Source organism: Megalobrama amblycephala, linkage group LG6, assembly GCF_018812025.1.
Source record: "Megalobrama amblycephala isolate DHTTF-2021 linkage group LG6, ASM1881202v1, whole genome shotgun sequence".
In the NCBI taxonomy this organism is placed as follows: Eukaryota; Metazoa; Chordata; class Actinopteri; order Cypriniformes; family Xenocyprididae; genus Megalobrama; species Megalobrama amblycephala.
The window spans coordinates 27,763,078-27,776,799 of NC_063049.1; the positions used below are offsets into that span (position 1 = coordinate 27,763,078).

At 37.2% G+C, this 13,722-nt stretch overlaps 3 protein-coding genes across 4 annotated transcripts in view; 1 reads left to right on the plus strand and 2 right to left on the minus strand.

The window, feature by feature from the left end:
* gtf2e1 (general transcription factor IIE, polypeptide 1, alpha) overlaps positions 1–2,769 on the minus strand; it is a 21,428-nt gene extending 18,659 nt beyond the window's left edge. Inside the window, exons 1-2 of one of the 2 annotated variants that reach the window (XM_048193640.1) lie at positions 2,665–2,769; positions 592–1,226 (exon numbers count right to left, since the gene is read on the minus strand). In XM_048193640.1, the coding sequence (XP_048049597.1) occupies positions 592–1,039 (448 nt within the window). In that variant the 5' untranslated portion in view covers positions 1,040–1,226; positions 2,665–2,769. Of the gene's footprint in view, positions 1–591; positions 1,227–2,268; positions 2,408–2,664 lie in introns of those variants that run through there. The other variant, XM_048193639.1, reaches the window with a different exon arrangement.
* Positions 2,428–10,234, plus strand: lcmt2 (leucine carboxyl methyltransferase 2). The gene is made up of 15 exons (XM_048193637.1): positions 2,428–2,561; positions 2,651–2,769; positions 3,118–3,242; positions 3,338–3,419; positions 3,518–3,710; positions 4,066–4,222; positions 4,485–4,674; positions 5,503–5,610; positions 5,721–5,808; positions 5,883–6,119; positions 6,595–6,816; positions 6,985–7,082; positions 7,820–8,007; positions 8,529–8,664; positions 9,327–10,234. Exons 2-15 carry the CDS (start codon positions 2,728–2,730, stop codon positions 9,498–9,500), a joined length of 2,040 nt encoding a protein of 679 aa, XP_048049594.1. The 5' UTR covers positions 2,428–2,561; positions 2,651–2,727; the 3' UTR covers positions 9,501–10,234.
* On the minus strand, positions 9,513–13,404 carry crygs2 (crystallin, gamma S2). Its single transcript, XM_048193641.1, has 3 exons — positions 12,493–13,404; positions 11,094–11,336; positions 9,513–9,872 (listed from the first exon to the last, which is right to left on the minus strand). The coding sequence occupies exons 1-3, from the start codon at positions 12,499–12,501 to the stop codon at positions 9,600–9,602; spliced, it is 525 nt and encodes a 174-aa protein (XP_048049598.1). The 5' UTR covers positions 12,502–13,404; the 3' UTR covers positions 9,513–9,599.
* Positions 13,405–13,722: the final 318 nt, after the last annotated feature.

Below are 13,722 nucleotides of genomic sequence, written 5' to 3' on the forward strand. Positions count from 1 at the left end.
GATCACTTTCGAGCCCAACCTTTAGTGTAATCGTTAGATTTACTCGCGTTATCGCAGTTTCCCCTATTAAATCCAGTCACGCAGCAGGTTCTTTTGCCACTCAGTCCAGCTGAGGGAGCGCGTTCCGGCGGGAAAGTGACGTCTGTGCATACCCTCTATATACTGATTTGGATAATAATATAGGATTCTGTGACAAATAGAAGAAAGTTAAAAGAACTGCAGTTATTTTAAATAGAAATCAATTTATCAATTTAATGCATCCCTGATGAATAAAAACATTAATTTCTTTAAAAAAAGATTTTAAAAAATCATACTAAACCCAAACTTTGTCAATGGTAGTGTGTGTTCAAATAAAGTAATGCAGTTCTACCTACTAATACAGCTATAGTTTTTCCCTATACCGCACATGTACCTACCATCATAAAGTCCCACCCTAATGCCAAATTAATTCTTTTAAAAAACATCCCTGAAGGAGAGCTTTGGCTTACATGTTCACAACATTCAAGAAACAGTAATAGCAGAAATAAATACAATAATTCTGCTAATTTCCCACTTCCCAACTCTGTCCCGCAGTTTCCCTCTCATACTCACCAGTCATGGGGTCAAACAGCTGGTTGGCCTCAAGGTCAGTGAACGTGTTCATGCAGCAGGGGCAGCGGAAGGAGGCTCTGTTAGTCGAGTCCCGTTCATCTGTCTCAATGCGTCTGCGCATGTGGTCCAGCTTGTACTTCACCACATTAACCAGCAGCCGGTAGTTAATGAAGTAGTAATTGTGTCGCGTCGTCTTGCCGTCAGGTGCTGTCTCCACACGCATACGGCATTTGACAAACTTGTCGGCCTTGAGAGTGTTCAAAACTGAACGCAGCTGCTTGCGGTCAAACTTGAGCAGCTCCAGCATGTCCTCTTCACGTACGCAAGGGTTCCTGATCAGCACGTCCAGCGCAAGAGCGTGCTCAATGCCGTAGAAACCCCGGACAACTTGCTTGGCCAGGCGTTTAAGAGAGGCAGGGACCTCTGTGAGCAGCTCTGGTTCAGTCATGATGGAGGGGAGGGAATGAGTAGAACTAAAAGAGGGAGGGATGGAGAGGATGGAAGCAGGGGAGGTGGAGGTTTTTCAAGACAAAGACTTAGGAACTTATGGGAGTGGATTATCATAAAAAGAGTCAGCTCTCCTGGTATTCAAGACGGTGATCAGGTGGATGCCTTTGGGATACCAGGAAGGAGGTCTGTAAAAAGTGAAGAACAGAAAAAAGAGATCAGCTGTAAATATAGTCCAAAAATACTATATATGTGCATCCAATGCAACAGTTTTATTTATTAGAGAAAATGATAGCAAAAACTGACACTTTACAGATGTTAGCTTGCCCTGCCACAAATCTGATAGCGATTTCAGCAACTTATTTTTTATATTTGTCAGAAAAATATATTAATATTTTCACTTATTTTATTTTCATGTAACTTCAAGACAGATATAAACTCGTAAACATATTTTATGCTGAAAAATGACATCATTAATGCAATAACTTACTGATATACAAATAATATTCATTATTATTTAATTGCTCAATTATAACTCCTTGTAAGTTGTAAGTAATGCCACAAGACAAGTCATTCTCACAATTTCAATCTATAATCAATCTATGTTAGCCAATTTAGATTGTAGTAATATTACCTTAATGACATTCAAATCAGTACAATTCACAATTCACAATAATTCACAATAACAACGTTCAACTGATTACAAAAAGGCAGTCTGGGATGCTGTTTGTTGTTGGTCCAACATTTCTGGGAGGCCGTTTGTTGCTGGACCAAGATGATCATCTGACTAACCATACAGAAAACGAAGAACCATAAATGACCAGTTTGGACCAGCTAGAAACCACTAAAAATAACCAGAAGCTGTTTTTAGCTGAGTTTTCATGTTAACAACAGTGAATCATGTTAAAAGATAGCTTAAATGCAAATGTGAGGGAGCACGTTTTAAGATTTATATCTTTATCCAGTTTCAGCCACTGTAGTTTCAGAAAGAAGAGGTAATTAATATGTATTTAGTCACAACTCTATCTACAAGTGCATAATAATCAGAATATATGAAATATATGCGCTGAATCTAAATTAACTAACTAAAACAATCTGACAGTAACGTTACAGCTCACTACAGTTGGATTATCGAGATTCAGTATACTGAAAGATGCCGATATATTAATATCTCCAGTAAAACAAACAACATAAAAAGCTGAACGACAGAAAAAAAAAAACAGCTCAAACCTTCAATTTTCCTCCTGTTTAGAACTGAACAAGTTTTCTAGTTCAACACCATGCTAACTGTCAGCGGAAATGACGCACGGGATGTTGTTGAAAAGTCTCTTAATAATAATAATACTTAAAATGTTATTTTGTATTAATTACTGAAATAAGTTAAAATGTTAAAGATATAAAATAAATGTTCATTTTTTTTAGCTCAAAAATGTTTCAAAATAAATATATTGAACTAAAAACAACAACAGCAATGTGTTAAAGGTCTGTTTTGCTGTGTCTCAGTACAGACGACCAACGGAAATGTAAACTATACACGTTTATATTTTTGACTCCGAAATTACTTTGCATTAAATTCTTATGTGAGGTTATATTGGAAACGCTTCTGTTACAGAGTAATGTGCGCACCAGCTTCCGCTGTGGTGCTTCCTTGTTGTTTCTCCAGTGAGACTTCCACGTGTGTTCAGAGTGATGCCAGTAAACAGCAAGAGAGAGCAAGGAAAAGATGCTGCTGTGAGTTTGCCAATGTTTATGTTCTGTTGGGTTTCATTTAAACAGGATCAACTCAGATCCGTGAACTTTAAAAAGGCCAAATATGGCAGTGAAAATATTATACCACTAACAAAAAGTGCTAATAGTATCAGGAACTGTGGTCATGTACCATAGTGCCTTGAAGTATGTAATTCAAAATGAAAAGAAAAAAAACCCCACACTTTTCTAAACTTAAACGTATATCACCCAAAAAGGAAAGGAAAATCCTGTCATTATTTACTCTTATTTACTCATTATTCACGCTCATGTTGTTCCATAATTCCTTGGTGGAATTATTATTACTTTTTTCTGTTTTTCATATTTACTCAGGTGCAGGGGACCAATGACAGCAGTGTGGTCAGTAAGGTGTCAGCAGCGGCACAGGGCTACTTCCACGATGACTTCCTCAAGCATTTTGTGTGCAAGGTGTCAAGAAGAGCTCCATTAATTAATAGGTAAATGTTTAGGAGACAGTTCTTGCTCTTTCAGTGATTATATTCGTATATACAACAGATGTTATATCTGTGATGTGTGTATATTTCTTTGTCAGAGGTTATTATGTGCGCTGGAAAGCAGTTGATCATTGTATGAATCAGTTTCTCCATGCCACAAAATCCTGCTCGAGGAGACAGGTGGGATGAAATATCCATGTTTTGTGTTTATGTGATTTTTTTTTTTTTTTTCTACTGTCAAAATGAATACCCTGATCATATCCTTCTCTTAATCTCAGATTCTTTCACTAGGAGCAGGGTTTGACTCCCTGTTTTTCCGGCTGCATGCAGAAGGAGCCCTTGGAGGTGTCACAGTTTTTGAAGTTGACTTTCCAGAAGTTGCCCGACGCAAGGCTGACTTGATCAACAGCAATGCTTGTCTAAAGGACACGTTGCCAGATTGGGAGCCTGTCTCAAACCAGCAGACTAGTAGTACGTTCACTGCATTTATAACAAAACATACAACCACTTCAACTGTACTGTATATAAACTGTATTACTCATACAGATATGAGCAGATCTTCCAAGTGAACTTTTGCAACTCTGTCTTTTGTCTGTAAAATGTGATAGAGTTTAGTTCGTCATAGAGAGCCGCTGTCCTGCAGAGTTTAGCTCCAACCCTGAAAAAAAAACCTTCAGCTGCCTATAGTCTTAGTAATCCTGAAGAGCTTGATTAGCTTGTTCAGGTGTGTTTGATTAAGGTTGGAACTAAACTCAGCAGGACAGCGGCTCTCTAGGACCGAACTTGTCTACCCCTGAGTTAGAACATGTTTCTTGCCCATATGTAGATGCTGTGTTCATCAGAAGTGGTCATTATAATCTCATTGGTGTGGATGTCAGGAAGGAGCAGCAGGTGGAGGCGGCTCTGAGCGGAGCTGGGCTGCAGTGGGACGCTCCCACACTTGTCTTGTCAGAGGTGGTGCTGACTTATATGGAAACACAATGGTGAGGATGTGAATTCAACATGATGCAACAATTAGCACATGTGCTCCTGAACCATTGAGCCTTGGTGCTCATTCCATAGATGCAGGTTCGAGTCCCGCCTGCAACATATCCTGTTCTCAATGCTTTTTTGTCTCGCCAATAGTTTCCTTATATTTTTTGTACTATACCTGTTTAACAAAAAAGAGGCCATATTAACTTTTGAGCTAACCGGTTAGCGCATTTTTAACTTGTTCACTTTATTTTGTTTGTGATTTTTCTCCAGGTCAGATGCTGTGATTGGCTGGACTGCCAAGCTCTTTCCGCAGTCTATGTTTGTGATGTATGAACAGATCCACCCAGATGACCCATTTGGCAGGGTCATGCAGAACCACTTCCTGAAGCTCAACTCCACCATACATGCTCTCAAACAATATCCACACACTGTCGCTCAGACACAGAGATTCATACAGAAGGTATGAAGAAGGTTTCATGCTGATTTTTTTTTTTTTTTTTTTTTTTTTTTCATATGTAGCCATGTAATAAGCAGGATATCACTGGTTATTATCCAGCATAAACATCTTCAGAGTAAGATGTGACCTAGTCACCGTGTCAGGTGTATTTTATGATAATGACTGGCTCACTGTACATAATAATTTGATAATAGATAAGATAGATAATAGATATTTTTTAGATAGATAATAGAAATTTTTAACTACATTTTATGAGCATAAAGTAAATCATTTTAATTAGCTGATGTCAGTGTCAGTAGGTGTCAGTCATTTTTTTAACTAATTAATAATGAAATTATTAAATCTATATCTTTTAATTCAGCAAGGATGCATTAAACTGACAAAAAAATAAAAATAAAGACATTTTTTAATATTATAAAAGATTTCTATTTCAAATAAATGCTGTTCTTTTGATCTTTCTATTCATCAAAATAGAAAATGTAAATGAAAAATAGAAATGTTTCTTGAGCACCAATTCAGCATATTAGAATGATTTCTGAAGGATCATGTGACAATGAAGACTGGAGTAATGATGCTAAAAATTCAGTTTTGCCATCACAGAAATAAATAATATATTAAATGAATAAAATTTAAGTTAAAGATATTTTAAATTGTAATAATATTTCACAATAATACTTTTTCATGTATTTTTGATCAAATAAATGGAGCTTTGTTGAGCATAAGTGACTTCTTTCAAAAACATGAAAAGGTCTTATCAGCTTTTGAACAGTAGTGTAGATAGATCACACTTGATTTTCAGTAAGACAGGTAACTGATCTTTATTTGCCACAGGGCTGGGAAAAATGTGTCTGTCTGGATATGAACCAGTTCTACTTTGACCTTCTTCCTGAAGATGAGAGGCAGAGAGTCGAGGGACTGGAGCCTTTTGATGAGTTTGAGGTGAAAAAACGGCCCCATTCCCATCAAAGACTTTTAAATAATCCCAATTATGACCACTGAATCTGATCAAATGCCTAATCTTGGACCTGTGTTTATCTTAATGATATCAGGAATGGCACCAGAAATGTTCTCATTACTTCATCCTTTCAGCCTCCAAAGGCTCTGTGACCAATCAAGCCCTTCTTATGCTACCAAAGTGTAAGTATTGGTGAAATATTTGTGTTAAATGAGATGGTATGGTGCAGAGGTACATGTGTTCTTTTCACTTCTAGCGCCCTCCATTCCACACATGACTCCTCAATGGGCTGAGCATCTTCCTCTGGTTATTCAGCCCATGTGTGGGTCTCCAGGTATAGAGGCTCTTGGTATGGCCTCTGTAGTACTGGCCCCTGGAAACATCCTTCTCACCGGAGGCTGTGGGAGAAGCGGAAGAGACACCGTAGCGAGGGTCCTGATCAAAGAGCAGTGTGGCTGGAAATGTGCCTGTGTGGAGGCTCGTGGAGACACAGGTGATTTGATCAATGCTCTCTCAATGTTTGACTTGTCAGTTAGTAAATGAGCACACTTTGTCAAGTCAAGTTTTATTTGAATAGCGGTTTTCACAAACACATTGTTTTAAAGTAGCTTTACAGAAATTCACGATGTTACTGTTTATAATATTTTAATGCCTTATTGTCCATATTTAGCTGTTTATAGTTGTGCAACAGTATGATTTGCATATGGTGATGATATAAACAATCAAACAGTTGACTATATTGTATTTATCACTTTATGTGAGTGCACTGTATTTATGCGGATAGCACTGGACATATTTATAGTAGTTGTAAGTTGCTTTTATTAATACATTTTGAGGTTATATGGAAAACTGTAAGGTTCAAAAGGTATGAAATCTCTTAAGGTTTTGTTTAATTTATGACAGTCTGGCATAGTGACAAGCTTATTATGAATGCATGCATATCTTTGTTTCAAATTTCTTATCCTTAGTGGTGGGTCTTTATCAGACGTTGACCTCTATCCCTGGTGGTGGAGTGGTCCTCTTTGGTGGCAGAACTTCTCCACTCAATCCAACAGGCAGCATTGTGTGGGTGACCTTTGACCTTGGTGATCAGCAAAGTTCCGTACAGCTGTCATTTAAGAACATGGTTTGTACAGGCACTGGTCCAAAGCCACGATGGAGACACACATCGACCTTAATATGTTATAATGGTGAGTGTGTGTGTGTGTGTGTGTATATATATATATATATATATATATATATATATATATATATATATATATATATATATATATATATATATATATATATATTTTTTTTTTTTTTCTTTTGCATTGTAAGGAGCAAAAAAATAACTTCTTATTAACGTATCATTCCAGATAAGACGTTTATATTTGTGTTTGGAGGACGTACAGAGAAGGATCCAGTTCTAGGTGACTTGCATTTCCTGTGTTTGGAGGACAAACACTGGACTGAGGCACGTATTAAAACCTAATGAAAACATACATACAACTGGACATTGAGTCTGGTGTTCGCAGATGTTGCAAAACTGTTGAAAATTGTAATATCTCTTGATTCCATCCATTCCATTTTTTACTTAGTAGTGAAAACAGGGATTGCCCCATCTGTGAAGGGGTACACTACTATTTGAAAGATTGAAAGAAAGGTTTTTATGTTCACCAAGGCTTCATTTTAATTGATCAAAAACGCAATAAAACCAGTAATTGTGTTTTATATTTATATTTTCAGCAGCCATTACTCCAGTCTTCAATCACAGGATCCTTCATAAATTATTAGAAATATTCTGATTTGGTGCTCAAGAAACATTTTTTTTTATTATTATTATTATTATCAATGTTGAAAACATTGCTTTTTATGGAAATTTTTGTGGAAGCCATGATAATTTTTGCCATGATTCTTTGATAAATATAAAGAACAAAACATTTATTTGAAATAGAAATCTTTTTGAACATTATAGATGTCTTTACTGTCAAATTTGATGAATATATTGCATCTTTGATTAAAAGTATTAATTTGTTTCATTAAAAAAAACTTACTGACCTCAAACTTTGAATGGTAGTGTAAATCCCCTGCCTATATTTTGCCTATTATAAGTTATCTTGTAAGAGCAGCATCATGTTACTGCCTATATATTGGAATATAGCCTTCATGTCTGGAGGGTGATTGTTTGAGAATCTTTTGTGTTTCAATTAGATTACAGTTGTTGGTGCCGTTCCGGAAGCCCGTCATTCCCATTCAGCTTGTCCCTATGGAGGGGGGCTTGTGATATTTGGAGGTTTAGGGAAAGGAGGAAGACCTCTCGGTGATGTTTTTTACCTGAGACCCACATCATCGGGTTTCTGCTGGGAGACAAAGAATTTGCATCCACTTCCAGTGCCCAGGTTCAAAACCACTCCCTTCTCTCTCTCTCTTTTTTTGAAATATATAATTTATTACTTAAGGGATAGTTCACCCAAAAATGAAAAATCTGTCATCATTTACTTGCCCTCAAACCTTTATGAATTTCTTCTGCTGAACACAAAAGAAAACCAAACAGCTGTTGGACCCCATTGACTTCCATAGTATGGAAAAAAAAATACTATGGAAGTCAATGGGGTCCATCAACTGTTTGGTTACTGACATTCCTTATGATATATTTTTTTGTGTTCAGCGGAAAAAAGAAATTAATACAGGTTTGGAGTGAATGATGACAGAATTTTCATTTTTGGGTGATCTATCCCTGTATTTCTAGGAAGACTCTATTCAATCCCAGTCTTTAGAATTTACTACACAAAATTATTTGTAACAAACTCAATTCACATTCACACTTTATTTGGGTGTGGGAAATGTAAAGAATGTGTCATAAATAAGATGTGTGCCACCTCTCAGCGATCGACATCACAGTCTTATCCTCTACTTTCAGATATTCCCACTCAGCCCATGTAATTAATGAGAAATTGGTTGTGGTTGGTGGAGTTTGGCTTCAGGCTGATGGAGTACCAGGAGTTGCTGTAATAAATCTGAACACTGGGAGTTGTGTGGAGATCCAGCTGGATACCGTAAGTTACTCTGCTCATGGGCTCCAGCAGTGGTTAATGGTTTATAATAAAATTTTGCCTCTCAAATCTCATTGGATGATCCACTGAATAGGCATAATAAAACAGATATTTTTGACTCTAAATTCTTATTTTCTGCAAAATCCACATATGCACAAATTCTGTTAATGCAGGATGTTGCTATGTTGCTTGGCAACAAGTTCTATTCACATCATGCATCACTGTAACCATAAATATTAAGATATATATGCTATACTAGCGTTCCTATGTGTTGTATCTTTATAATTGTGGTGTGGACTCAGCTATTCACTTAGAGCGATTTTTAAGTCTTTATGATTATGGTTATTGTTCTTGGTGTGAAAAGGCCTTTGGACTTATGAACTATATTACTTGATGAAAGAATTGTTCGATCATTAATATAAATAAATTTAATTAAAAATAAATTGCTGTCATTGCTGTTTTATAATGGATCTCCGAGGTCATGGAAAACCCGGAAATTTTAAATGTGTGATTTCCAGGCCTGGAAAAGTCAGGGAGATCATTCAATTCTTTAAGAAAATTTATATGATTTAAAAAAATCTCCATGCAATAATTGCTGACTTTTCATTAACCTCCATAAATATTTGTCATGGTTTATCTGTGTTCCTTGTTTTGTTATATTTCAGTCATCTGTGCCTTGGCCTCTTATGCTGCATTCATTCTGCTCTGAGCTGCTGGACCCTGAGGGGACTGAGATGGTGCTCATTGGTGGAGGAGGAAACTGTTTCTCATTTGGAACTCACCTCAATCTCAACCCTGTAACTGTGGACCTAAGTCCAATACTTTGTTATTCAAATTAGTCAGATCACAAGTAGTGGGTCTCCAGCCAAACTTTATTTTAGCCAGAATTCAATTTAGTGTCACAGCCACATAGCATAAGTGTTGTGACATGGGAAACATCACTCTGTGAAGCGACGGAAAGACTGCACTGTAGGACAGACTGCGCCCCAGTCCACTGGTTTGCGGTAGTTGCCCTTCTCCAGGAAGTACTGGTGGCCACGATAGTTGGGATGCTCGTAGAAGATCCAGTAACCGTCCAGAACTTTGCAGGAATGGACCTCTCTCAGACGGAACCTCTCCACCACAGATGGGCAGTCTTCAATGGACTCTATGGCCTGGCCTGTGAAGTCAGGCTTGTCATACAGCTGAACCTTGTACTGCATTCCAGTTGTCTGCATGGGTCGGATGGGTTTGGGAAAGAGGTGGAAATATTTGTGTGAGAGGGTTGGCAAGAAGACACATGGATTAAGATGGCAACTGTAATACTTAAAGACCTTCATAAGCATGTTTTGTAAATTAATGTAAAAAATGTTTTATCTTGCTTGTTAGTATCCACTGATTTGCTATGGAAAATGTTCAAGATGTATATTCAAATAATAGAATTGATGCCTGTGAAATATTCATACAGGCCTTCATGGCAGAAACTGTTCTGATATTTTTTGGATTCAACATGTCATATTTTTTTATGAGTTGTGTCTGTGTTGAAGAAGATGTCAAAACAAACTAAATTAAAGAGAATTACATTGACCTGAAATGTAATTTAGTCCTGTGTGTGGTCCATTAATTGAAACAAGCTGAATGTTTGCTTACATTACACATACAAGTGTGGTCTTTCAACAAAGACTGAATCAAATACAGCAGGCCATATGGAAATTGATCTATTGGCAAAAGCCTTGGAGCCTAATTAGTTAACCGGACATAACAGTCAGAAAAGGTCTATATATGACCTTCCACTACTCCTACTGTTTCAGGCTTTTATTATTCTTTAACCCAGAATTGAATTGTGAAACACTTTGTTCATTATGACCAGTCTAAAAACACAGCAAATCATATTTGTTCCAATCTATAAACCATTTCAAAGACAATAGAATAACACAAGACATGTCACTCTTATTGTTTTGAATGGGAGAAAGTGTAACGCTCAATATGGCGGAATAAGTCCTGCCTTCAAAATAAGAGCCAATCGCCGACTGATAAAGTCATCGCGTCACTGCAGCGGCCGTTAGAAGCACTGGTTTCTATAGAAACAGTCAGACGCGCGCCTCCGAAATGAGGCGCAAGAGATGCGCATTAGCTTGATCCAGCCTAAAAATAGTTTTTTTGTCATGATTCGAGCGTTTGGAAAAAAAAATTACGAGACAGTTGTCATATTTCATTGGTGATTTCAAATATGAAATTTAATCGAAAGCTTGGCAAACAGCTTTGGAGAATTTGATGTTTCCCCATTCAAAGAGATAGGAGCTGCATGGATGCCCAGGCCAGGATGCCCGAGAGGCGTTTCAAAGATGGCCGCCGAGTGAAATGACTTGTCTTAAGGGACTTTGACCATTTAAGCATTTGAAAAAGCTTTGTCACTAATGCACACTGCTGGATGCAGTACTAGTTGAACTTACAAAGCGGATAAGCTTGCAGGAGCTGAGACAGTCATTGAGGCCCATCCAGCCCAGGTACTCAGGATAGTCCCCCCTGGTTAGCAGATACCGGTTACCTGTGTAGTTGGGCCGCTCGTAAACCACCCAGGCGCCGCTCTCCACGCGAATAGAGTTGCAGCGGCTAAGGTAGTTATGGAAGTCGGAGCAGTCGCTGTCACACTCGTAACGGCGGCCCTGAAAGTTCTTGTCCTCAAAAAACACAATCTGAAATACATTGAGATGATGTTGAAAGGCATTGTAAGTAACTACCTACCTAGTATAATTTAAAAATTGATAAGATTTTTGGCCATGTTCATGCTGGTCTTGGCTGGTTGCATAACATGCAATGTACATTTTTATCTTTTATAAATTTTTGGTTCTCCTATCCTCTAATTTGCTCTGGAGAATATTCAAGATGTTATAGTATTGATCAGCTGGTCTACCTGCAACATGTACAAGCTTAACCAGCTACCAATAGTATTAGTCAGTCTGTTATGGCAGCAACAAACCAATATTATCCATCTGGGCAGGCCTAATGGTTAGAGAGTCGGACTTGTAACCTGAAGGTCACGGATTCAAGTCTCGGTACCGACAGGAAATGTAGGTGGGGGGAGTGAATGAACAGCACTCTCTTCCACTCTCATTACCCACAACTGAGGTGCCCTTAACCCCCAATCGCTCCCCAGGTGCTGCAAATACTGCTTCGGGTGTGTGTCCACGGTGTGTGTGTGTTTAGTACTCACTGCTGTGTGTGTGCACTTGGATAGGTGAAATGCAGTGCACAAATTCTGAGTAATTCTGACACCATACAAGGCCACACATCACCAAAACCACCAATGATAAATTTGGAATTTAAATCCAAAATGGTCTGTGCTGTCGTTTTATAAACGTAACCTAATTAAACACAATCCTACAGTATCAATCTGACTGCAAGCCAAGACATTTAGGAAAGATAGGTTTCTCCTATCAAAGATAGTTTTAAAAGCCAGTGTCATCATTTAGGCATCACATTCCAATACACAAAAAAATTACACTTTTGAATTCCTGATATCATGAGGTATCAACAGTATAGCAGCATTCCTATTTGCTAGGTAGTTTTATTTAGTAATTTTCTTCTCAAAAATATTTTTAAAGCCATTTAAAAAAAAAAAAAAATGTGTGAATGTAAAGTTAATGGAACTATCATATCCTTATATAACATATCCATAATTGTGCTAAACAACTCAATAAGGCTGAGAAACAACAAAAAGTGACAAATACAACTAAAAGTGTTAACCAACTTAACCCATTGACATTCTAAATAAATAAATATTATTCAATTATGCAACTAGGCTAGATTTTCAGCATCTTTTCCATTATAGTCAAGTGATTTCCTACTCACCCTGCCCATCTTGAATATTGTATTAAGGCTTGTATGGAGGAGATGTCTGAAGTCCAGAGTGAATGTTTATGGGGCTGTTTAAATATGCAGCTCCCAACGTCAAAATGAGCAGGAGGGGAGGGCCAGATATTCACTTTGTCATGAAAATGAGATCCAAAAATCGAGTCAGTGATTCTAGCACTATTCAGGTTTTTTTCCAGAAAAGCAAATGGGGATTAAAGGATAATGACTAGCCTGGCACAGGCATTCATTCACCCTGGAAAGGCACTGCAACCCACAACTGGACCAACCTGAACCACAACAAACACAGCACAGTGGCCAGCATCTGATGCCAAGAGCACTGCCAAATAAAGAGCCCAGACTCATTGGATTGTCATGCCATGCTGAATGGCACTCATAACCCTGGCTCAGCTCTTTTTAACAGCACAGCCACTGGCAAATGAACCAACTAACTAAACTAAATCTGGAGAAAATGTGAGTGGTTTGCATATAGATTCATGAACAGGCAGTGATCATTTTGGTTTTAAATGACAAATATACTGTGAAATATTGTGTTTTATAAAGTAACATATCGTAAACATACGCTGTGTCAAAATATGCACACTTCCCTACTACAAAATTATTGTGATGATGAGTCAGATGTATGAAGACTCGGTGAACAACACCCAATTGTATTTGGTAAGATTCTGAAGTGTGCAGCTATCTATAATGTGACGCTGAGAGAAATAAGTATACGTAAGTATACCATAAGTACTAAAACAGTTGAATCCTTATGGATAAATTATGCTTGCCTAACAGTACAGCAATGCCAACCTGGCGGATTAGTATTTAAACTATTATATTGCATACCAGTGTTGTTATTGTTAACTAAAACTAAAGATATTTAAAATGTTTTCAGTAATTGAAATAAAGCTGAAATCAAATAATATGTATATATTAGAGGGGGAAAAAATGAAACTTAAAAATAAACTAAAGGTATATAGAAATATTAAAAGAAAAACTAAAATTAAAATATAGAAAGTTCATTTAAAATACTATAATTGTATATCATTAACTCTAAAATATATATAATTTATCAGTGCTTGCATAGTCAAATTCAGTACATACTTATTAAAGTACTAGACTGCACATACTACCATAATTGGAGGAAAATTTTAAAATAATTTGGTTTTTAAGAACACATTTCACTCATTTTCTATTCAGAAAGCCAAAGCTATTGATTTGATAAGG

What these genes read in the sequence shown, in the direction of transcription:
- crygs2 (XM_048193641.1), bottom strand. An exon ending in CCTGCAAGCTTATCCGCTTT is followed by an intron (nt 9,873 to 11,093) that starts GTAAGTTCAACT and finishes CGACCCATGCAG; the next exon opens with ACAACTGGAATGCAGTACAA.
- lcmt2 (XM_048193637.1), top strand. Translation starts at nt 2,728, where the DNA reads ATGCCAGTAAACAGCAAGAGAGAGCAAGGAAAAGATGCTGCT. An exon ending in AATCCTGCTCGAGGAGACAG is followed by an intron (nt 3,420 to 3,517) that starts GTGGGATGAAAT and finishes TCTTAATCTCAG; the next exon opens with ATTCTTTCACTAGGAGCAGG. An exon ending in CTCAAACCAGCAGACTAGTA is followed by an intron (nt 3,711 to 4,065) that starts GTACGTTCACTG and finishes GCCCATATGTAG; the next exon opens with ATGCTGTGTTCATCAGAAGT.